The 24,272-nt window shown below is 44.1% G+C and overlaps 1 protein-coding gene across 1 annotated transcript in view; it reads right to left on the bottom strand.

Annotated features, from left to right (window-relative positions):
- Positions 1-9,163: 9,163 nt before the first annotated feature.
- The window catches only part of SESN3 (sestrin 3), an 84,906-nt gene continuing 69,797 nt past the window's right edge, over positions 9,164-24,272 (bottom strand). Inside the window, exons 5-10 of the mRNA XM_018552943.1 lie at positions 23,636-23,872; positions 22,963-23,110; positions 14,344-14,462; positions 13,163-13,353; positions 11,332-11,476; positions 9,164-9,646 (exon numbers count right to left, since the gene is read on the bottom strand). Of these exons, the coding sequence (XP_018408445.1) occupies positions 9,560-9,646; positions 11,332-11,476; positions 13,163-13,353; positions 14,344-14,462; positions 22,963-23,110; positions 23,636-23,872 (927 nt within the window). The 3' untranslated portion in view covers positions 9,164-9,559. The remainder of the gene's footprint in view (positions 9,647-11,331; positions 11,477-13,162; positions 13,354-14,343; positions 14,463-22,962; positions 23,111-23,635; positions 23,873-24,272) is intronic.

Raw genomic sequence — 24,272 nt, 5'->3', positions numbered from 1 at the left:
ACGGGAAATGAGAAAACCCCCCCCCCCCCCTTCCCCAGGCTATTGTATTCTGACAGCAGCGTGTGTGCCAATGTCAGAATACCTGCCCATTGACTGCAGTTGAATGGTTCAGCTCGGAATTTTTGCACCAGGTCAATTAAAAAGAACAAGTTTAGTCAAATGGGGTTCAATTTCAAGCAATGTACGGACAGTAAACAGTGTAATGTGTGTGGGAACCTTTAGAGCATCTCTAATACATCTACCGTCCACAGAAAGAGACCATCCACTTCTAGTAGAAATCAGTTATGTTCCCTCAATTACTGGAGTGAAAGCCTCCAGGTTTCTGGACCTCACTTTTTCATGGTTTGTTAGGTACTTCAGGAAATGAAAATGTATGAATTTTATGAAAAGTTACACCAACAACTTGCAAAATGCAATAATCTGAGATACAAAGCACATGTTATATTCTAAAAAGAGAAGTATTTTTATAATTGGTAATCACTGAAGCTTTTATTATTTTTAGATTTTCTCTGTAAGAGCGGTTCTCAGTAGAAATACCTGCGCACAATGGCATCTATGTTTTAAATCTTAGCTGGTTAACGGTTGCCTGAAAAACCTTCACAGTTCACAATCATTTACACAGCATTTATAAAGAGCTTTAAAAGCAATAAAACTACCTTCGGTTAAAGTCTGGACATGCAGAATACCAAAAATAATTACCACCGCATCCTCTGGGTTCCTGTGCGCCTCTTTCCAGAACCCCGGGAGCGCACCTTTATCACTTATTTGAAACTCCCCCTGACCCCCCCCCCATTTGGGACTACATGCCATGCACCAACACTTATGCCCACCCAGTCCAGTTCTGCTCCAGCTGCCTGTGCTTGTTGGGAACGTGCACACACGGGAGACTCCATGGAACCCCACAAAACAAGAGAGCCAGCTGCAAATGGAAAGGTGGGGGCAGAGATCATAGGACCCCATGAAAGGAGATGGAAGAAAAGCTTTACCAGTGGGACAAGCTGCATGCAATGCAAGTGATGACTCCTACTGCAGAAAGGGATAAAAATGTAGGTTTCAAATCACTTTACGCAAGTCTTTTGTGAGCTTTAATCTCAAAATGAAGCCTGCTAAATGAAGGTTTAAAGTTACAGCTAGCACTACCACAAAGATCTGTATTAAAGTAACCATGTCGGCCTACAAAAGAAATCAAGATATAAGTGCCCTGCAAAAAAAGAAAAAAGAGCTTTTATGCTCACCAACTGGTGACCTGTGTCTCCTACCTACCCCCTCCTCTATTCCAGAGCTGCAGCCTCTGTCGGATGTCGGGAGTGTCAGATGCCGGTGTCCCCTGCCCTGTGCCATGGTTTAACCAACAACTAGGTAGTCCTGAGGTCAGAGGATGGAACCGCGGAGCATGGTGGTGGAAACAGAAATCCAACAGTGCCGAAAGTGTTGAATGCCATAAAGACTAATGGAAGCTGAAGGACTGGAACAGAGGGGCAGCAGATGACATGAGCCACTAGAGAGGTGATTATAACAGCTCTTCTTTTGCGGGACACTTCCATCCTGATTAGTTTTGTAGGCTGACACAGTTACCTAAAGCATGTCCAGACTCCAACTGAAGCTAATCTAAGGGTTGCAGGAAGGATACCAAAATGTTTCATAAATGCTTTGTGATGCTCTTCGGACTGTTTATAGACAAGATATACTGTGTATTATTGATTTACTTAGCATGCTGCTCTCTGGAGCATGGAGTACCATCACTAGAATAATCTCTAACAAACTTGATACTTATGATACTTAAACCCATATCAGCCAGACACTAGATGAAACATGCTGGTTAAAACCACAGAGAGAGATCTGTCCTTTAGACTCCACCCAGACCTATAGTCCTATGCCCGCCATTGTCATAGCATGTGAGGTCAGTAAGCTAACTCTCAAGAGTCCTATAATTAGAATCTGGATTGTTAATGCTGAAAGCAATTCCAACTCACTATTGCTTTGGATTTACCAACCTCCTTTTTTTTAATTTTTATTTACTGAAATGAAAAATAAAACAAACAAACAAAAAAAAAACTACAACAATAGAAATTTCTCTACAGAACAAAGAAAACGAGATTTCTTGCCACCAAGTTAAAGATCACGAAAAGATTACAAAGGACACTTTCCATTCGTAGGTGGCTATTTGATTGTTATATTGCACTTTACCTTTGTTCACTTACAACATTGCATACAAAATATCACAGCTTGGCGCCATCATTAGTACACTGATGAATGAAGGTAAAATGATTTTGAAGTAAACATTTCAAACATTTGAAAGAAAAAAAAAATACAATTAGAAGGTCAAGTACAAAAGGCACCCTACTCTCTGCATAGGAAGAGGAAGGGGTGCGGAAAACTATGTGCAAAACGTCACTTTTGGTCAGCGTTTCTCAACCCAACCCTTTCACTGACTGAGGCAGCTGCGTATGATGTGGCTTGGCACCCTGTTGCCAGCCTGAGATGGGTTTAAAGCCTTTTGCTGGGAGGATATGTAATACTTTAAAAGCACCTGGGAGACCAAATGCATGAAGGACACTTGTCACAACACCTACACTATATGACCATAGATTTGTGGAAACTTGACCATCACCTCCTATGTGGACACATAGTATTTGAGGTTGAATAAAGACATTAGTCCATCAAGTCCAACCCCTGCAGATTATGGAGCTGAGGTGTTTCCAATTAAAAGTACTGTTAATGCTACAGTATACAAAGACATTTTAGACAATTGTGTTCTTCCAACCTCGTGGCAACAGTTTGGGAAAGGTCCTTTTCTGTTCCGACATGGTTGTACCCCAGTATACAAAGTCAGCTCCATAGAGACATGGTTTGATGAGGTTGCTGTGGAGGAAATGGAGTGACCTGAACAGAGCCCTGACCTCATCCCTACTGAACAGCTTTGGGATGAATTGGAATGCATGTAGTGAGCCAGGTTTTCTTGTCCAGCATCAGTACCTGACCTCACAAATGACTCTCTAAAATCTTGTGGAAGGCCTCCCCAGAGCGGATAACCACCGTTACAGCTACAAATGAGGCAAGGGACTCCAAATTAACACCCACAGGTTTGGAATGGGCTCATACAGGTGAGATAACCGATTGTCCACAAACATATGGCCATATAGTCTACACAAGAAGAATGCCAATCTCTCCACGTTATGAGCTGCAAATTAGTTCTAAGGCTTCTCATACAGGTGTATTGCTTTGTGACACATTCTTGTTAAAGAAGTGGCAGTGCTAGATTGAGGTTCATACATATGGTGATTTTATATATTTTATGTGTTCTTAATGCTTATTTAGGGGTCAGTCCACCAAAACCTCACATTTCAGGTAGAAAGGCAGGAGCTGGGATCAACTCCTTGGCTTTCCTACAACCTTGAGATGAGATCTTGACAATTAAGGGGCCAGCTCTGCCCAACTGTCAAGAGCCATAAGAGATTTTACACTATTTCACTATTCTATTTAGCATTATGTAGAATGCAGCAAGCCAGCATTTCACAATCAGTAGCACATGTACACTAAGGGGTACTTCTGTCTGTCTATAAGATGTCCAATCTATGACAGATCGGTGGACATTTTTATTTATTTACTTATTTAACGAGCTCTGTGCCATTCCTCTTGCTATCTTATCTAACACTACCTGTGTATAGAGACTGTTGTAAGCCGGTAAGGCTCTTGTAGCAATTCGTAGATAGCAGCTGTGACAACTCAGGCTGGAAATGTAACTTTTTAAGGTAAAGCTGGTTGTTACAAAGTATGTCTGGATACAATGGCATCCTCCTCTTCTTAAAATAGTTTCAATTAAAAAATTTCCATGGGGAAAAGACGGGTGACGGAAGGCAAAGTGAAAGTTAATGAATGGATTTTTACAAAGAATTTTCACAGTTGCTATCGAGGGATTGCTAGAGAAGTGTGACATGAGAGAGGGAGCAGTAAAGAGCTTACAGCAGATACTGCTGGATGGGATAACAGGAAGAATGGCATGGGTCTCTTTAACCCCAAGGAACTGATTGGAATAAAATGCAACCAGGCGGTTTAGACATACAAGTTGAAATACTTTGAAGGTGCTTGATATAAACCGACACCAGGTAGTACTTAATGAACATTGGCTTTTATAATTCAGTAATTTTGTGCAGAAAGGAAGTCTATAAGAGAACGTTTGTCACTTGCCAAGAAACCTCCAAATGAAAAGAAAGTTTTTAAGCTAGGGACTATAAGAATAATTATTTGGCTGCTGCAGTAGTTACCATTGTCCCACAATGACAATCGCTCTCTATGGTGCTGCCATATGTGTCAATGGCCAGCCTTTGTTTTTGGTCGCCCACAGCTGAGAATGGTCAGTATTTACTAAGCAAACGCAAAACAGTGTTTCACGTCACCACTGCTGCTTTTAGTGAGACTGAGCAGTCGGAGCATGCTAAAAGCAGTCCGCCCAGCTCCATATGACTATTGCTAGTTGTACAGAATGAAAGCTCAACCCATTCAAAACTAACAGTTATAGGTGGACTTGGCATAGTAGGGGCCCAATGGTAGCTTATGTAGAGGATTGAGCACTCCAATTGCAAGATCTTTATATCCGAGTTCCCAGCTCCAGCCCACCCCTGCTTAGAAGGTATTCTATCAGTGCAGTGTGTGTGTGTGTGTGTGTGTGTGTGTGTGTGTCTTCCTAAGGCCTTGTACATACAGACATCAGTTGTGTGCACAGTAAGCCTTTACAAAGGATCTGCAAAGCTTTTAGCCAGCTTCAAACTGCATGTCCCGTTAAGATCTGTGTTTACTTCCATGATGGAGCTAAAGTTTTCTTTAAAGGACCCAACAAAGCTACTTAAAGCAAATACTTTGTAAGAGCTTGCTGTATACACTGCTCTTTCACATACTGATGTCCGTATGTACAAGGCCCAACAGATATGAGAAGCCTATGGACCACTGTCAGCTCTGAGTAGACCTCCCCTTTAAAACAGCGTAATCCAAATACTTACACACATTAGCCCATTAAAACACAATAAGCACACAGAGAAAATTATAACCTACCAATTCTTATTGCTCTTGGTATAGGACATAACCACCAATCAGGTCAGAAGCAGGCACATCCTTGTCACTGTGTCTGTCCTGACGGGCGCTTTGTCTGAGATAATTGTGCTAGGTCTGGACATAGTGGAGGAAGCCATGCTGTTCATCAAAACAGGAATTGGCCTGTCACTGGGCTAAATGGTAACTGGCCTCAAAGCTACCACTGAGACACAAGCTAGGCCCTGTCTCATAGATGCCGATAGATTCTTAAACACTGATGGACCAATTACTGCCTCAGCATACAAAATGGCGAATTGTGCTCTTTACGATCAGCTGACTGATTCCGTCAGGCGACCGGACATTCACAAGAAGGCGGCTTATTAATAAAAAAGTGCTTTAGAGTTGTCGCCACTTCCTACATTCACATTCCAATAAAGGAAAACGTCACCTTTTGTCTTGCTCATTCGACCCTCTTAAGTCAGGTTTACCAAATACAAAAGGATAAGCTTGAGGGTTAAACAGCAACTCTACCCAAAGTTAAGATTTCAGTTTTGCATGGTTGCTGGCAATGTCAATCTGTGTCACTTTAACAATTATAGTGAGGTAGGGGACACAGACCCAAACTACTGTGAGGGTTCCTCTAGATTTATAAAGCCTGAAATATCCTTTTTGGTGGAGCTTTTATTATCAAATTACTTCAGAAAAACCTTCCGATCAGCACCTGAAAAGGCAACTGTCAGGAATGGAAATAATATTGACACCCCGAATATCTTTACAAAGTCAGGACAATTCAGCCCAGGCTAATCTGCTCTAAAACCACCACCCGATTCACCATATTTAGACAAATCCAGACCGGTGTCACCAAGCTCCATCCTCTCCAAGAACAGTAACAATCAGGCCCTTCCTGCCATTGCTTGAGAGATTAAGATATGTTCTAAGCAGTTCAGAGTTTAAACTGCAAACAGGAACTAGGATGTTCTAGACAGGAAGTCCAGTGAGAACTGGAAAACACATCCCCCCCAAGGAACAAGGCCTAGCTGTTGTTTCTAACAACTACATGAATGAGTTACTAATACAATTTTAAAATATAAATAGTACATTGAAATTCTGCTTGACTCTACAATTGTTTGGAAGCTCCATCAAGTAGCTTATATGTCAACAGTAGCCTTCAAGGGCCACCAACATGGCACATCTCAAGGGTATTAAAAACTAGGAGCCAGTAAGCACAAGCAACAAGTAGTTCTATGTAAAAGAGCACCTGATAAAATTCATGGGTATGCTTGTCAAAAGTGAACATACGCAAATTGAAGATGGTATATGAACGAGCGATGTTTCCCTGCTCGCAGTTGGCTTCCTGTTTAACCAACCCAGAGGTCTCTTGCTAGCCTTAAAGCGACTGTCACAAATTCAAATTTTGAAAAAGTCAATGCCAAATCTGGAGGGGACTCGAACTATACGCCTGAAAAATCTAAAGAATCCAACATTTCCGAGTGTGTCAGATGCCTGTGCGCCCCACTGCATTCTGCAATTCCACCTGCAAGCCACTGCGTCCCTCTAAGACTATAGTGACATAGTGGTCCGGGGTGGAATCACAGTGCATAGCTGATGACGTGGGCACCCTACACTCCCAGAAGTTGTTGCTGCTCTTGTTGGATTTTAAAGAAAGAGGAGAGAAGATTAAAGTTACTGTCCCTTGGATTGGCAATTATAGCTCTTTAATTGCACGGTGACTTTTTCATCCCCATTTCCTGAAGACAGCGTCGCTTTATGGAGCTGCTAACTAGACCACAGCAACGTTTCAGGACTATCAAATTTCCCCACAGGTCTGAGCCCATTAAAAAAATTGAATTTGAATTTTATCAGTAACTCCTTCACATAAAGTAACGTCTTGCTTTAGGCTATGTGGCCCTTTAAGCACACTTTCTTTCAGGTTATAAAAGTGGGCTGAACCAGTTACCTCTGGCTGGTTTCCATGTTTTCTGGGCACACTTTGGTATCAAAATATAATCAAAATAATCATTACAAAAATAGACTCCCTCAGCTATGCCCCGGATGATGAAACAAAATCAATCAAAAAATCTCCCTTTTCAAAGGGTCAGTCCACCCAAAACTCCCAGGCTGAATTAGCCAATAGCTTTTCATGGCGTTCAGTGTGGATTGCTGCTGTACTGCGTACAAGCCACAAGCTATGGAGAGGCAACCTCAGTGTTGTTTTACTGTGTATTTCACAATCATAGAGACGAACGGAGAGGAAGGCTTGCCAATGGAAACGCCAAGATGTAAGAAGCCAATGGATTCAGCTCCCATTACGGAGCACTCAGTTCTGAGTGGACAGAGCCATTAGAGAGTTAAACTACAATGCAGAGCTTTACACATCAGTAGCATGCTGCAGAATATGCCACGGAATAAAGAGAACGTTCACATTTTTTTTTTTTTAAAGCTGGCGTCCGTCGTCCATGTCTGATAGTCTTTTTTTGGCAGGGTTGGTAAAGCACCAAATCCGGCTCCTTGTAACATGGATGAAGACGCTGCTAAAGTAATACATAACGATATAGAACCTTAATTTATGGCACAGATTCAGCTTTTTTCAACCAAATTACTGATTGGTCAAAAAAAGCCTTCTTAGGCTAATTTGATAGGTCAGTGCAGAAAGCAGCTTCAGTTTATTAAGGATGACACAAAGAGCAACTTTACATGAATGTGTCCATTTTGGATGGACTTCAGGTTTGATCTGCCACCGCTTCCTCGCTGCTGTCTGAAATCCTGAGCTCTCAACGCTCAGCATGGTGCAGAAAGAGGGCTACTGTTGTCACTGGCCTAAGTTCTCCAGATATTCCTACCGAGAATCCACTTTAGACGTGGCCCTAAATCATCAGTTCATATACCCCAGAGTGTGCTGCTGGTGGGTTCTGCCTATTTCTGCATCCTAAACTCATCATAACAGTTTGGAGTTTTAGAAAATATTAAATCAGACACAGGAAAGTATTTTCAAGGTGGCCGTAGGTGTCCTGATAATAACAAGCAATGCTCTTAGCTTTGAACTCCACTTGTGGTTGGCTGTTTCTGAACAACTAGGAGGCAACAACGAGGTTCTCTGGCATATAGAAGAGCTCATTGTCACACAAGGTGTATTTCCAACCTTCACTCTTATAGAGCAGTGGAAAGGACCAAAGGTCAAGCGCTGGCGATCAGGCAACCAGTTCAACTATGGGCAGCTATCCCTCCAGCTCCCGCTGTCATTCTCAGGAGTTATCTGGCCTTCAAAAACTACATGTTGCTGTTTGAAAAATATAACTCCCTGTTAAGAAAAAGTACTGCCACAGCTAGTTAAAGCATCTACCATCCACTTGCCGTGGCTGCACGGTTCCCCAGCCTTGCCTGGATGCCCGTAAACTCAATGGACGGGTCGTTTGCACTGATCTGACCATTTACTGAAATGAAGGCCTTATGGTTAAGCACTCTCAACTACAAAATGTGATAAGGCCCCTTCCAAGACCTGTCGATTGTGTTCTATTAATGTCAACGAATCCTCCGATCACTGCAAACAGCTCCATGTCCTTTGATTTCATGGTTTTGAAAACTTTTATGGTTGTTTTTTTATAATAAATATACCTACGTCAAAGGGGTACTGGAGATTAGGTGACCCACAACAGATTGGCTTTTATAGTAGGGCCACATTCTTTCATAAAGTTGACACTAGAAGGAGCAAGACACAGAAATATTGTCATATGCGTCCTCGAAGGAATATTCCACGGATAAAGAACGTGACCGTCCAGTACACAAAGTAGATCCAGGTCGAGGACAGCCAAGACAGCAAGGAAGAACCAGTAGAGGATCGAACTGTGAATTGCTCTGCCAAGATATCAAATTTTGATGTTTTTTTGGTTGACACTGCACTGTGTAGACCAGGGGTAGTCAACTTCGGCACTCCAGCTGTGGTGAAACTACCGATTCTACCATGCCTCTGTCCCTCGGAGTCATACCTGTGGCAGTCAGAGTCTTGCAATGCCTCATGGGACTTGTAGTTGGAGTGCCAAGGTTGCCTACCTCTGTTGTAGACATTCGCTTCTCTGCACTGTCTCACCATATGAGCCCTTTTGTGTATCAATTAAACAGTACAGCTTATATTCCTGTTTTTTTTTTTCCTCTCTTATATAAACAAAGCACTACACTTAACTGAACAAGGCAAACCAGAATTGCTACATTTACATATCTATGTACAAAAGAAAAGAAAAAAAAAATTCAACAAAATAAATCCCGTGTCTAAACAAAACTCTCTGGAAAGCAGTGGGGATTAGTTACTGCCAAAATATATATATAAAAAAAGAAAATATTTTATAGTAGTGCCGTTTTGCTAACATTAGTAAAGATAAAGCATCGTAAAAAATAGAACACAGATGATTGCACATTACTGCCACATTGAGTGGGCCAGCACTGACACGACAAATGCATATGCTGGATGCTACATGACAGGGGGCCTCTCTTGGTGAATGGTGGAGTTGCTGGTATGTCCTGGGTGATGTTCCGAACTTCAGGTCAAGTGCCGGGTGATTGCTCGCAGAGCGTAGAGGAGTTCGGCCTGCATGCGGGCCTCCATCAGGAGCAGGTTGACGTGGACCTGGAAACACAGAAGAGATGATTGAGAGAAGGCAACAAGAGAGCCGGCCGATGACATGCTTAACACACAACTATCAAAATGATATTGTGTCATCTGTTCACATACAAAGAGTTCCTATAAGAGTTCCTCTAACACCTTCACGCACCCAATCTATAGGAGGACAAAGCAAAAGGAGCGCCTCCATAGTGTAAAATGGATTTATAAAGGATAAAACACACAGCTGAAAAGGTACTTACAAACCAGCTTGTATAAACGAGCAGAAAGCGATATAATCTCAGGAGACCTTCAAGATGAATACACGAAAATAGAGTGAGGGAAAGGAAGTGCTAGTACTAAGCCGAAGCTTGACGCGTTTCTGAGGACAAACCTTGGATGAAAGAGGTTTGTCCTCAGAAACGCGTCAACCGAAGGGTCAGCGCGCAGATGGCTTTGGCTTAGTACTTGCACTTCCTTTCCCTCACTCTATTTTCGTGTATTCATCTTGAAGGTCTCCTGAGATTATATCGCTTTCTGCTCGTTTATACAAGCTGGTTTGCAAGTACCTTTTCAGCTGTGTGTTTTATCCTTTATAAATCCACTTTACACTGGATTTATAAAGGATAGGCGCTCCTTTTGCTTTGTCCTCATCAGATTTTCGCTTTCCCTTGACTGCGAGGTGCTGCCCCCCTGTATATACCTTTAGAAGACCATTTTCAGGAGCAGTTACTGTGTTTTGGCGCCTGTGATTTTCACATATCTTTACCCAATCTATATATTAAAGTTGCTGGAGGCTCTTCCTCTGCACCCATATGCAATGTGTTATGGTGATTCTCCAGCTGAGGAAGTATAATTGTTACTCTTACAAACCTTGACATTGGTCACCAAATTATATTATGCAATCTGTTCACATACAAAGAGTTCCTACAAAAGTTCCTCTGTAACACCTTCACACCCCCAATCTATATATTAAAGTAGATGGAGGTCCTTCCTCTACTCCCATATTCAATGTGTTACATGAATCCTCCTGCTGGGGAAGTAAAACTGTTACTCTTATACACTGAGTGGCCAGATTATTATGACCACCTGACATTTGTAGGCAAATTAGCTATAATTTGGCGCTGAAGTTGCTAGAGGGCCAGACCATTATAAATAGGGAAGCAGGTTGTTTACCACGAGAGTAGAAGTGATTTTTTCCTGAAGATACGGGGAAACAACGCGATTTAACAGCCTTTGTATGTGGGATGATTGTTGGCGCTCGGAGCCATGGAGCGAGTATCAGCAAAACAGCAGAATTCATTAAATGTTCAAGAGCAGCTGTTGTTAAAGTGTTTAAAAACTGGACTGTCAGCCGAAAATCTGGGTCTGAACGTGCGAATTGTGGCCGTCAGCGACTAGTCAATGTTAGGGCAGAACGGAGAGTGGCAAGACTGGTACAAGACAACAGAAGGGCAACAGTGCAGTGTCAGATTCCTCGCATCACCTTTCAACATCTCGTGGAGTCACGAGGCGGCCCAACGAAGTACTGATGGGGTGGTCATAATAATCTGACCACTCAGTGTATATATCCTGGGCTGCAATGGCCTCTGGTCACAAAGGAGTTAAATAACCCAATTTGTTGATACAGAAAAGCACAGTTCGATGTTCTGCGTATTACAATCTTTTCAGCTCTGTTGCTGTGGAATCAGTTAGATGTTCGGCTTACTCACCTTTTCAGAGTGCTTGAACTGACGCCAGTAGCTGTCATACATGCGTTTTGTGGCTCGCTCGGGGTAACAGGTCACAGTTTTGATGTAAACCTTAAGGCTTCTCTCAAGTAATTGATTAACTTCCCCATAATCATAGTCATCGTACCTGGGGAAAATCATGTCAGATAGAGACCATTAGCTGCGCAGCCCATTTCATCCGTACTGTACCACAGCCAGCCGAGAGACACTTATTAATCATTACACAGGCTTTGTCTTCTCAGAAACACTCTCTTATTAATCAAAATATGAAGCTGTTGGGGGGTTTTACGTCATTTTCAGGCCTAAAATGTGGAATATAACATGGGTGCAAAAATTGAAAAAAGAGCCTCAGTCATGAAGGGGTTAAAAGACAGAACATTTTTAAGGTGCATCTAAAAGCCCAAACATTCTTTTCCAATCTATGGGGTGTATTAATAAAGCATTTACAGAGGCGCTCGCTATGTGAAAATCTGCCACCGACACGACATTAAGTATTTATTTCCCTTGCTCCATTTAGTGGCTCCATCTTTGCTCCTCACCTCCATCTAGCGGCACCATCTATGCTCCTCACCTTCATTTAGTGGGTCCATCTTTGCTCCTCACCTGCATCTAGCGGCACCATCTCTGCTCCTCACCTCCATCTAGTGGCAGCATCTATGCTCCTCACATCCATCTAGCGGCACCATCTATGCTCCTCACCTCCATCTAGCGGCACCATCTATGTTTCTCACCTCCATCTAGAGGCACCATCTATGTTTCTCACCTCCATCTAGAGGCACCATCTATGCACCTCACCTCCATCTAGCGGCATCATCTTTGCACCTCACCTCCATCTAGCGGCACCATCTATGCTCCTCACCTCCATCTAGCGGCACCATCTAGTGGCTCCATCTATGCTCCTCGGCTCTACCTAGTGGCTCCTTAGCTCCACCTAGTGGCTCCCGAGCTCCATCTATGTTGCTCGGCTCCATCTAGTGGCTCCTCGGCTCCATCTATGCCCCTCAGCAGAATGAGGCTCCTCAACTCAATCTATGCTCCTCAGCTCAATCTAATGACTCCATCTATGCTCCTCTGCTCCATCTATGCTCCTCTGCTCCATCCAGTGGCTCCTCAGCTCCTCTGTGAATGTTTTATAAATACACTCCTATATGTCCCATTAAATGTGACTCAGATTGTACTCAAAATAGGGGTCAGCATTACAGTCAACCACCCAGGAGGCAGTCACCACATTTATCACCACATTTTTTTAAACTTTAAAGCTGAACTCCGGGCATAACGCTAAATACACAATTCAAATACAAACAGGAAAGCCGTTTTATCTGCCAGACACATTTGTATTTCTGTCCATTTAGTTCGGAGATTTACTCAGCTATGCTACACAGCAAAATCCTGCTTGGCCGGGGATTGGGCTTGATTTTTCACTGCTGCAGTTTGACTTTCACTTACAGGTCCCTTCCCCACCTTGTGACTGGACAGTGAAAGAAGAAGCAGCATATTATTGAGTTCTGCTCAATCAGCTTATTCCTTGCATTGCAACACACCTGACTGGCTCATTGTGCAGCGGAAAGGGGCTAGACCTTCTTACAATATTTTTATATTGCTGTCAGTGTCTTCCTGTCCTGATGACAACCAATTCCCCCCTTTCTAGTACAGGTGTCACAGTGACAGGAAGTGAGGAAAAATCACAGGCAGCAATTTTTCCGCTCTTCCCTACTCTATTGAAAACAAACCAATCTGGTGCGTGGAGTTAGGCTCTAATGAAGTCTTTCTGTACAACACATGTGACATCATGTAACACCCTTCCTATACGTACCGGATTCCAAACATACAGTGGACATAGTTAAACAAGGCTCTTCTTAACATGGTGGTGTCGACGTCTTCGTGAGTGGCCATGGTGTTGTAGGTGAGATTGTAGACCATCCGGAACTTGTCATCCAGAAGGTGGCCGATGTCAGAATAAAGCCTGTTTACCAGTGAGAATCCATGATCTTCCCAAGAGTAGTCCTGCAACAAACAAGGGAGGAAATGCATGTCACGGATGGGGCGAGAGTAAATCCTTTCTGCAAACTGGAGATGGCTGCCATGCATCCAATTAAAACTTTTCTGACAACTAAAGAAAATATTGTTGTGTTGCATGGTGCAAGGGAAAAGTAATGTGTATGTAAACCTAAAATCAATTTTTTAGTATACGGGTAGGCAAACTCCAGCCCTCCAGCTGTGCTGAAACTACAAATCCCATGAGGCACTGCAAGACTCTGACAGCCACAGGCTCCTAGAGGCAGATGTATGATGGGTTTTGTAGTTTCACCACAAATGGAGGGCAGTAATATGTCTACCCCGAGGTCTAGACTATCAACTAAAAAAATTGGATTTTCAAGCTGTCGAGATGTTTTCGGTATTGAGTACGAGTATGATTAGCCGGGAAGCGTGTATTGACTCGCCACCCGGCATTCCGATTGCCCAGGAAGCCGTCTCCAAGCTCCCTTGTCACCTGAGGGCGGGTAATGACTCAACGCCAGGCTTCCTGATTGGCCAGCTTCCTGACCTATCAGGAAGCCGGGCGGAGAGTCATTACACGGTGCCCGGCTTCAGGACCAATCAGGAAGGTGGGCGGTGAGTCACTACACGTCCCCAGGTGACAAGGGAGCATTGCGCCTGCTTTCTGGCCAATCAGAAAGCCGGGGGTTAGAGGCCGGCAGTGAGTCATTACCCGCCCCCAGGGTTCCTGATTGGCCGGGAACCTGGCTCCATGCTCCCTGGTTATGAGGGAGCATGGAGCCGGCTTCCCGGGCAATCAGGAAGCCGGGCAGCGTGTAATGACTCTCCGCCCAGCTTCCTCATACCGGAAAGTTCTGGTATTGGGATAGGCATTGGGAGCATTAGGGCAAGTACCGGTACTCACCCAAATACTCGATATCGGCACCAATACTAGTATCGGTGCATCCCTAATAAAAATCCCAATTTTTTTCATCTATATACAAAGCTGATACATACATGTGCTCGGAATGTAGGCAGATGTTCCTCTCCCCTCCTTGCAAAATCTTTATATCCGAATCCAGGGTCTTCAATATAGCGGGAGGCGTTGGACATTGAAACCACGTCATTGTCAAATGCTGTGTAAAGAAACAGATGGTTAAAAAGAAGTAATACCTTTGCTCCCGCCAGACATGTAATATTCATGAGGATGCAGCCTGTCCATTAAATATTCAATGATACAATGGCATCTCACACTTCCACCCCCTAGAGACTGGAATAAGAATCCAAGCCACAACATGGAATAATAAATCGGCTAGAAATCGTATGGATACACTGTTTGGAAGAACCATTACTGACCTACATCAGACTACAATTGTGGCCCTCCAGCTGTGCTTTACCCCACCATGCCTCTGCCTCAGGAAGTCATGCCTGTAATGGTCAGTCTTGCAAAGCCTCATTGTTCTTGTAGTTCCACAGCCGCTGGAGGGCCGCAGTTGCCCACCTCTGGTCTACAGTGACAAAAAGCACTGAAAGTCTCCCTGGAACACAAAGGTTTCTCTAAACCTGGACACAATTTATTTCAAACTGCACAATATGACCCAAGTTTAGACACCCCCAAAGAGAAAGAGATAGGCTTCCAGTGGTTTCCCTGAAAAGTGTTGTCCGTCTAACACTGAACATGCTTACAGGACAGGAGAGCCCGGAAAGGCTCCCATCAGTGTACTGCAGCTCCATCACGCTTCATTCACAGGCTGGGGGCATGAAGGTGACCAAGATGCATTGCTCTAACTGCAGTAAAAGAAAGGACAGGTCAACGGGTCATCAACCTGGCTGTACTGCCTGGAAGGGCTGTGTAAATTTTTAAAAACAGGGTGGCGAGAAACACGACATCAAAGTCAGAACTTTTTAAAGCCATTTCTTGTGGTGATTCAATCACTCACAATGGATGATGATCCTTGATGTTTAAAGTTCTAGTTGCCTGTAGAACCAGCTGGCCCCCTGAGCACTGGCCCCGATATCCTGTTTTACGGTGGCCCCTTTCCCTTCCATGGTTCTATGGAGCCACCCAAGCCAAGACTCTACCCTACTTCCTGCTCCTCCCTATTCCCTTCTTCAAGGTAGTAGATGGACGGCTGTTGGGGACTCTTGTACTAGACAGGAAGTTCTGGGAAACCGAGCTTGAAAAGTTGGAGCTGTTCAGAAACATGATGACTAAGTGTTTGGGAAACAATATAGAGAAAAGCTTTGCTGGGCAGTGTATACTTGTTTGATCTGCATCCATTATTAAAAAAAAGTTTGAGAGTTTAAGACTACTTTAATGTTTTGGCGGCTAAACCGGCTCCCTTAGATGTACTTCAATTGTGTATTTAGCTTTTTCCCGGCAGTTCAGCTTTAAACTAAGAATACTAAAGCCACGGTTTGGAAGGGTCTTGGGTCTTGTGCCTCTGCACTCATTCGTGGACTTCTTTTTTGGGGACATTACATAAACGCCAGTTTTATAGATCACCGTCTAGGTGGACTATGGATGATCCAAGGCCCATGTTTACCGTAGCCAGGCAATTCTCTACAGCTCTAACAATGTTTCACTAGGCAAACAGCGTTCCTTTATCTGTAGAAAGCGTCCTCTATTCCTGCAGAGGCAGGTGGCTACATTGCGTAACCGCCGTCCATGGAGCTAATTACCGACTGGCTGACTGAATGTGACCTTGGTGGTGATTCTCAGACGGCTCCTCACAAGCTGTCCACAGCGCTGGGACATATGGCCTTTGCTGGCTGTTAACTGTCACGAGGGAAGCTTCATGGACACTTGCTTCATTACCCAATCAAAACATCGTTCTGCAAGGGAACGAGATACTTGCAAAAAGTATTCACCGTATTTAACGAGGATAAGGGCACAACTGATTTTGAAACCTGTCTTCTAGAACGGGTCTTCTATCTGGTCTATGGGGTGGTCAACTCCGGTCCTCCAGCTGTTGTGAAACTGCAAGTCCCATGAGGCAGTGCAAGGCTGACAGTTCGGCCTCATTCACACGAGAAACGGCCGGCACATATAGCTCCGTGCTGCGTGCACGGCCGTATCGGGCAGCTCCCGGGATAGACAGGTGCTGTGTGTGATTAGTACAGCCCCTGTCCTTCTCTATGGGAGTACGGGGCCGTACGCCACCCTAAGCTCACCCCAAGTGCAGGTCCGTACGGGTCCGGGTGTCCCAGCTCAGACGCAGACAGGATCCATCCCGTCAGCGGTGTATTTAACTTTTGTGCTGCCCTAGGCAAGACAGCAACGCCGCCCACCCCGGACTGAATCTGCGATTCTATCCAACAGCACCATCCCCCCCCTCCGCGGACGACAGCAGGCCCGCCCCCCGCTCTTCTCCGACAGCTCTCCATGCACGGACATGCATGGAGGGTGAGCGTAGGGCGGCGTACTCCCATAGAGAAGGACAGGGGCTGCGTACTAAATCACACGCAGAGTGAGCTGTACATGCTGGCCGTTTCTCGTGTGAATGAGGCCTTGCAGGTAGGACTCCCAGAGGCATGTGAGCAAAGCCTTGCATTGTAACAAAAATATGGAAGAACAAGCTTGTAAAATATGGACGTAACATTCAAATTAATTTGAAGGTAAACTCTGCAATAAAACCCTTCCACTGAATATACTCTACTTCTCCTTTAAGAGAATCTTTCTGGTGGAGGAGCTTGCATTGTCCTTGGACAGCTCAGTCCGCGTTCTGCGAAATGTTGACGTTTAATGATTATAACACATATCAATAATGTTATCAGTAAACAGAGCTTTGAGTTACTGCGTTCGCAAGAACCAGTTCAATGGAGATGTGCTCTGCCCTAATCCCCGACTATAAGCCACGGCAACACACACTGTCGACTGTTAGCAAAGAGGGTGTCCTGGAATGAAGTGTCAAAAAGCCAACCAGTCCCTTCCAGCAGAGACCTACAAGGTCCCGTTTCTGTAGACTCACAGCTGAGCTAATGACCTGGAAAGCTCTTTGAACTTGCTTGTCCCACTTTTCCTCCTTCAGAGGGGTACCACATTACAAGCGACTGCTATGTGAGGGCATAGTCACCTGCTTTTCTCCATCCAGTACACGTATAAACGTACCCTTGGACATATACAGTATGTTACAAGAAACTGTAAGCCAGTGATTACCGTCATGCTACCGCAGACTTCCACAAGTTACAGGAGTTGGATTCCATGTTACAAGAAACCATAAGCTAGTGACTACTTTCACGCTACCAGAGACTGCAGCAAGCCACAGGAGTCAGCTTCCATGTTACAAGAACCAGTAAGCTAGTGACTACTGTCATACTACCAGAGACAGCAGCAAATTACAGGATACAAGAACCTGTAAGCCAGTGACTACTGCCATGCTACCAGAGACTGCAGCAAGTTACAGAGCGTGTCTTTGATGTTACCAGAGCCTGCTGCCATGTTAAGGTGAAACCAGACGCTTTAGACAACCTCATCCTTATAATAGTGTAAGGCCTCTTGACTTTGGCACTCCAACTTATTCACAAAAGTCCTTCATTTAGAGACCAGTATATGGTCTGCGGTCTGGTTCCTGCCGCTACATTCTTCGGGTCATCGCACTCAAGGTTTGGTACAGAACCTTCTCAGCTCACTACATTGGCCTTTGTACTCCCTGAGTCCTCCACTTCCTCCTGCAACCTCCAGACAAGTGATGCAATGGTAGCCCCCGTACAGCTCGCTCTCCATCCAGGTAGGTGACACATTTTGTTAGCTCCTGCATTATGGGAACAGATGGCTCAGGTCTGCACAGCTCCAATACGAAGAAGTGGCCACACATGGCTCTTGTTTGAATTCTTCCATGTGTGTGGGACTGTTATCAGATGATGACTAGATGTGCAGATATGATCCGACTCTATTCCAATCTGATCAACGTGCCACATAAACACCAATTCCTAGTCTATGGAGAGGGACAGGAGAGACAAATAAAGACAAGCCGCCATCATGCCAACTCATCTTAGGGAGGAAATCTAAGGAGATTGGACAAGGTTTGCTAACCTAATCAATATATCCATCAAAGCTGCATCAGCCAGCGGTATGTGCAGGGTGCCACAGGACACCAGAATGCTGTCAAGCGGACATAGAATTTCTAGAATTACCGGTTTTCTTCGGTAAACGAAGCAGCTAAAATAAAAATCTTGACGTACCGTGTAAATAGAACACAAACATCAGAGTTCAAGGCCGTCTCTTGTTATCAAACATTAGATTGCTGCAAAATGTCACCTGTGGGAAGTGACACCCATGTCACCTGTGCCCTGGAGGGCATTGAGGCCAGATGTCAGACATGCAACTAGTCTAGAAAAGGTGAACCTGTCATATTTGAGTTTGAAGCTACACTTCAGGGCCGGTGCACACCTAGGCGACACCTCACTGCGCGGTAATCGTGCATGATTCCACGCAGATTGCCGTGTGGTCACGGAGTCGCCCAGCACAAATGGTCGCGATGTGGGTGCCATTATTTTCTAATGGCACCCCAGTGGCGCCGGCCTGATCGCGTGGGATTCCGTACGTGCATCAGAACACGGCGTGCGTTGTGCATCGCAAAAAAAGGTACGTGTACTTTTTTCTGCAATTGCCGCACGGATGTTACCCCCACTGAAATCAATGGGGCTGCGCTGCAATCGCTGTGTGCACTGTGCAGGACTGCACGATCCCGGGCACGCGATCCCGGATTGCTCAGGTATGCACCGGGCCTCAATGAAATATTAAAGTGGAAAAGCAAAATTATGTTTTATCTGCACAAGCTTTATCCATAAGGTTGAACTATGGCCAATCTATGTAATCCCAGCAGGGCTTTGTGTTTTCTAAGTACTTTCTGGAACATAAACACCTGTTAATCCTGCTAGTAGGACTATTGGACAGGCACTTCCTTTATTGCGTGACAAAAATGAGCCTTCTGCAATGAAATCACTTAAAGAAAAACTCCAGGAAAATCAAAAACTTACCCTTGCAGTGGGGCTACCCTGGCACTGCAGGGGTTAAGTGCTTGTTTTCCTAAGGGGGCTCAAATAAAGCATATTTACTTACCTGATCTTCAGTCCTGCCAGGCTGCTATACTGGTCCCTGCAGCTGCTTCTCCCCCAGGCTCCGGTGGTCTAAGTACCACTGATGCCATTACATCTAATGCAGGTCCACTGAGGTGCATCAGACATGAGGATGTGAAGGACATTCTAGAGCCGGAGTGGAGATGGAGAGAGGTGAGTGAAGGAGAGAGGAAACGAGGATCAGGTGAGTAAAACTGCTTTATTTGAGCCCCTTAGACAAAACAAGCACTTAACCCCTGCAGTTCCAGGGTAGCTCCACTGCAAGGGTAGGTTTTTGATTTTCCTGGAGTTTTTCTTTCTCATAAACCCATATTTTATTCACAATAGAAAACATTAAATGTTTAAACTGAGAAAAAGTACAATTTTAAGAAAAAAATAAAAGGTAATTTTGACATTGATGGCAGCAACAGGTCTCAAAAAGTTGGGACAGGGCCATGTTTACCACAGTGTAGCATCCCCTCTTCTTTTATCAACACTGTGTAAATGTCTGGGAACTGAGACCAGTTGCTGGAGTTTTGGGAGAGGAATGTTGTCCCATTCTTGCCTGAGATAGGATTCTAACTGCTCAACAGTCCTGGGTCTTCTTTGTGGTGTTTTTCTTTTTAAGATGTGCCAAATAATTTCAGTCGGTGAAAGGTTCTGGACTGCAGGCAGGCCAGCTAAGCACCCGGACTCTTCTAATACGAAGCCATGCTGTTGTCATAGATGCAGTCTGCGGTTTAGCATGGCCCTGGTGAAATATACAAGGCCTTCCCTGAAAAAGACATTGTCTGGATGGGAGCATATGCTGCTCTAAAACCTGGATTTATCTTTCAGCACTGATGGTGCCTTTCCAGATGTGCAAGCTGCCCATTCCATACGTACTAATGCCCCTACATACCATCAGAGATGCAGACTTTTGAACATAGCGCTGATAACAAGCGGATGGATGGTCCCTCTACTCTTTAGTCCGGAGGAAGCAGTGCCCATGGTTTTCAAAAAATGTCAAATTTTGATTCGTCTGATCTCAGAACAGTTTTCCACTTTGTAACAGACCATTTTAAATCAGCCTTGGCCCAGAGAAGACGGCGACGTTTCTGGATCATGTTCAGATATGGCTTCTTCTTTGCATGATAGAGCCTTAACTTGCATTTTTGGATGGCACAGCAAGTTCACAGACGGTGATTTGTGGAAGTATTCCTGAGCCCATGCAGTGATGTCCATCACAGAATCATTCCTGTTTTTAATGCAGTGCTGTCTGAGGGCGAGAAGATCACGGGCATCCAATATAGAGTTCCAGCCTTGTCCCTTGTGCACAGAGATTTCTCCAGATTCTCGGAATCTTTTGATGTTATGTACTGTAGGTGATTATAGATTTAAAGTCTTTGCAGTTTTACGTTGAGGAACATAATGATGAAATTGTTTGACAATTTTTAGACGCAGCTTTTCACAGATTAGTGAACCTCTGACCATCTTTACTTGTGAGACACTCTGACTCTCTAAGATGCTCTTTTTATACCCAGTTATGTTACTGACCTGTTATCAATTAACCAAATTAGCTGTAAAATGTTCTCTTAGCTCTTCCTTGTTAGTACCACTCGCTTACAAAACGACCTTATTTTTTTCTTCTTAAAATGGTACATTTTCTCAGTATAAAATACGGGTTTATGAGATTTGCAGATCATTGCATTCTGTTTTTATTTCGATTTTACACAGCGTCCCAACTTTTTTGGGAATTGGGGTTGTACATTTCTTTGAATGTCATTTTTTATTTCTTTTATTTGCGGTTTCAGTGTCTATTAATAGGAAATGTATACAGTAAAACCTGTCTCCTATGAGAAATATGGGGGCTGCAAGCCGCCTTCTGAAAATGCAAACTTCCTGGTAGTAATGATACATACCTTCTAAGATCACTGACCCACAACTTCTATGCAGATCAGGAAAGTCACATGTCCTTTTACAGTAGAGAAAGTCATTTGTGTTTATGAGTGATCATCTGGTTATCTAAAACTCGGTATGAACGAGGGCTACAGGCCTCTTTTTAAGTGTGTGGGCAAAGCTCAACCAACTAACTAAAAGTATGTTGAAAACCTGTCAGATCTTACCAATAAAGAAAACCCGAAGACTGTCATTGCTAACTGCAAGTCTTCTAGTTATATATTAGGTTAGCTTTAAAGCAGTGTCCTGGTCCATGCTTACACCCTTGCTTCAATATGCAGCACATACGATTCAAAGAAGTCCCTGCCCGCAAGGAACTTACAAATCGAAGGTCCCAATCTCACATACTAGGGCCAACTTAGGGAGGAGCTGATTAACCTGCCAAAATGTCTTTGGAGTGTGGGAGGAAACCAGAATACCCGGGGGAGACCCACACCAGCACAGGGAGAACATACAAACTCCATGCCTAGATTTGAACGGGGGACTTCAGTAATGCAAGGCAGAAGTACTAACCACTTTTATACAGTAGCCTATTCTGCCTTCACATCGCAGGCCCTGGGCAAATAAATGCAAACCACTAGCTCAAATCTAGTTGCAGTCATTTGTTTGATACAGATACAAAATATACAATAGGGCACTTCACCTAATTTCCAGAGTACGACAGTGAAACAGTGACTTATTCAAGGCTACAATCTTTCAGGAGGCCTGGACTTAAACAAGGCTCTGCAAAAATATTTTCAACCTGTTTTTACGGTCAATACACTAGGTTGCAAAGCCACCTTCTCTCTTGAATGAGCTCAGTGTGAACTTGTTTTTCCTTTTGATTATAATGTGTGTATTATTCAGTTACCTTCCTACATAACTTAATGTATAACCAGCTCAAGGTTAAATACAGTCGTTGCTGGGGATAGGGACACAAGTCTGTACCTTAAAGCCAAACGTAACCCAAACTCTTTCTTATTTGTCTAGTGAGTTGGGTTTGACTATACAGAGCTGTTCATGACTACATGAAAAACTGCCTGGTTTTCCTGACCGGCCCAGAAGCCAATCAGGGAGCCAGGTCATGACCCGCCGGCCAGGAAGTCTGGCTCCACGCTCCTTTGCAGCACTTCTGGTCAAAGGGAATCTCCCTTACCGGCAGTTCCGATATTGGGGTAGGTATCGGAGCATCTGTACGAGTGCAAGTACGAGTACTCAAATGCTCAGTATCGGCATGTCACTGCATCCTAGAGAACTCACAAGCTTATTGATGTCACTGCATCCTAGAGAACTCAGACTGACTGTTGTCACTGCTTCCTAGAGAACTCATAGACTGACTGTTGTCACTGCTTCCTAGAGAACTCATAGGCTCACTGATGTCACTGCTTTCTAGAGAACTCATAGGCTCAGTGATGTCACTGTTTCCTAGAAAACAAACAGGCCTCCCTGTCTTTGATGTCACTGATCTCCTAAGAAAAGGATTGGGATAAGTTTTAGTAATATAACTGACATCTAGAAAACTCATCAGCTTTGGTCTCATTAAAGCCAGTGGTTTCTATAGAAATAGTGAGTTGCATTGTCTGTAATGATGCCAGTTCTTGATAGGCTGCATGCAATGAATGCTGGTTCACTGAACATGGCATGTAGACATCAAATTACCTCCAGAGATAACCAACAGACTTTCCTTCTTTTCTTTCTCAAAACGTGTGGCCATCTCTTCCTGCGATGCCTCTTCTTCTTCTCTTTCTTCTTGAAGTTTTTTCATTCTCTCCATCAAAGCTTCTAGTTCACTTTCATAGTGAGCATTCTGCAAATCACAGAGTATAATATATCATTTTGCTAGAGACAATATAGGCAGACATACATTGGGCACCGGTGGTGGGTGCCAGCTGTCACAATACAATGGCTACAACGGGATATTCATCCATGCATGCGGTTTAGCACGGATGGAGGAATCTGATCAATGATTGTTGTTCAGCCAGTGAAAAAAGAATCTATTAGTGTATATTAAAGATTCCAGTTCCCCTATAAGTTTTCTCTGCATGTTATTTTTTCCCTTTTCATTTCGCCCATTTATACACTTTAAATACAGTCACAGAGTGCGGGGCTCGGCCCTCGGCCACTTTTACACTAGCCTCTAGTAGTGTACTGAAATAGCTTCTCTGTTGGATGGAAAGGAAATAAAACATCCCCAATACCCCAAGCTGATGTCACAGGGTTTGTTCATGACACAGACAAGCGATCTTTCCTGCCATTGTTTCTTGGAAGACAGCAAATGGAACAATCAGACAAAAAGGAAAACAAAACAAGGCTCATCCATTCCCCTACTGACCTCGGTGCTATTACTTGTCAGGCTTGTGCTCTCTATACTGTTATCGTTGGCAAGATCACAAACGCAGAACTTGTTTTTCATCACTAAGTGGAGCCCGTTGGAAGGTTCGGCGTCTCTCTCGGGGTTGATGCCACTGCCTAATACAAAACTTGCCAATGCGTGGTAGTGAGCCAGCAGTACCACGGCATGCACCAGCTCAGCCAGCGACCAATTGTTCTCTCCCGTCTTCACCAGTTTCTGTGGAAAGGTGGAAGGACACTCGAGTAAATATTTGTCATTTATAAATAAAATACCAAAGAGAGGAATGCAGGCCGAGATCACAAAATGAATCCCTGTGCTATAAGGGGTAAGACAGGACCGTGACAATCATTCTTTGCACATCTACAACCTACAGCCATTTATCCCACATGTATATAGCTGTTTTGGAGTACGAGAGATGGACGCAACGGCATGGCTAGCCTAGGGCTTGGAGGCACTTATAGTATAATCAGGCAGATTATGATGAGGTAGGACAAAGCCAACTGGCCAATCACACTGCGGTTGAACTTACTCCTGTTCTGTCACAATGGAACCTGACTGGTTGCCACAACTATCAATTCTTGACAACTCTACGTTAAAAAAAAAAAAACAACAAAAA

Source organism: Nanorana parkeri, unplaced genomic scaffold (assembly GCF_000935625.1).
Source record: "Nanorana parkeri isolate BGI_ZX_2015 unplaced genomic scaffold, ASM93562v1 scaffold102, whole genome shotgun sequence".
NCBI classification, from domain to species: domain Eukaryota; kingdom Metazoa; phylum Chordata; class Amphibia; order Anura; family Dicroglossidae; genus Nanorana; species Nanorana parkeri.
The sequence above is the reverse complement of the archived record's forward strand: the minus strand, read 5'-3'. Positions and strand labels throughout refer to the sequence as shown.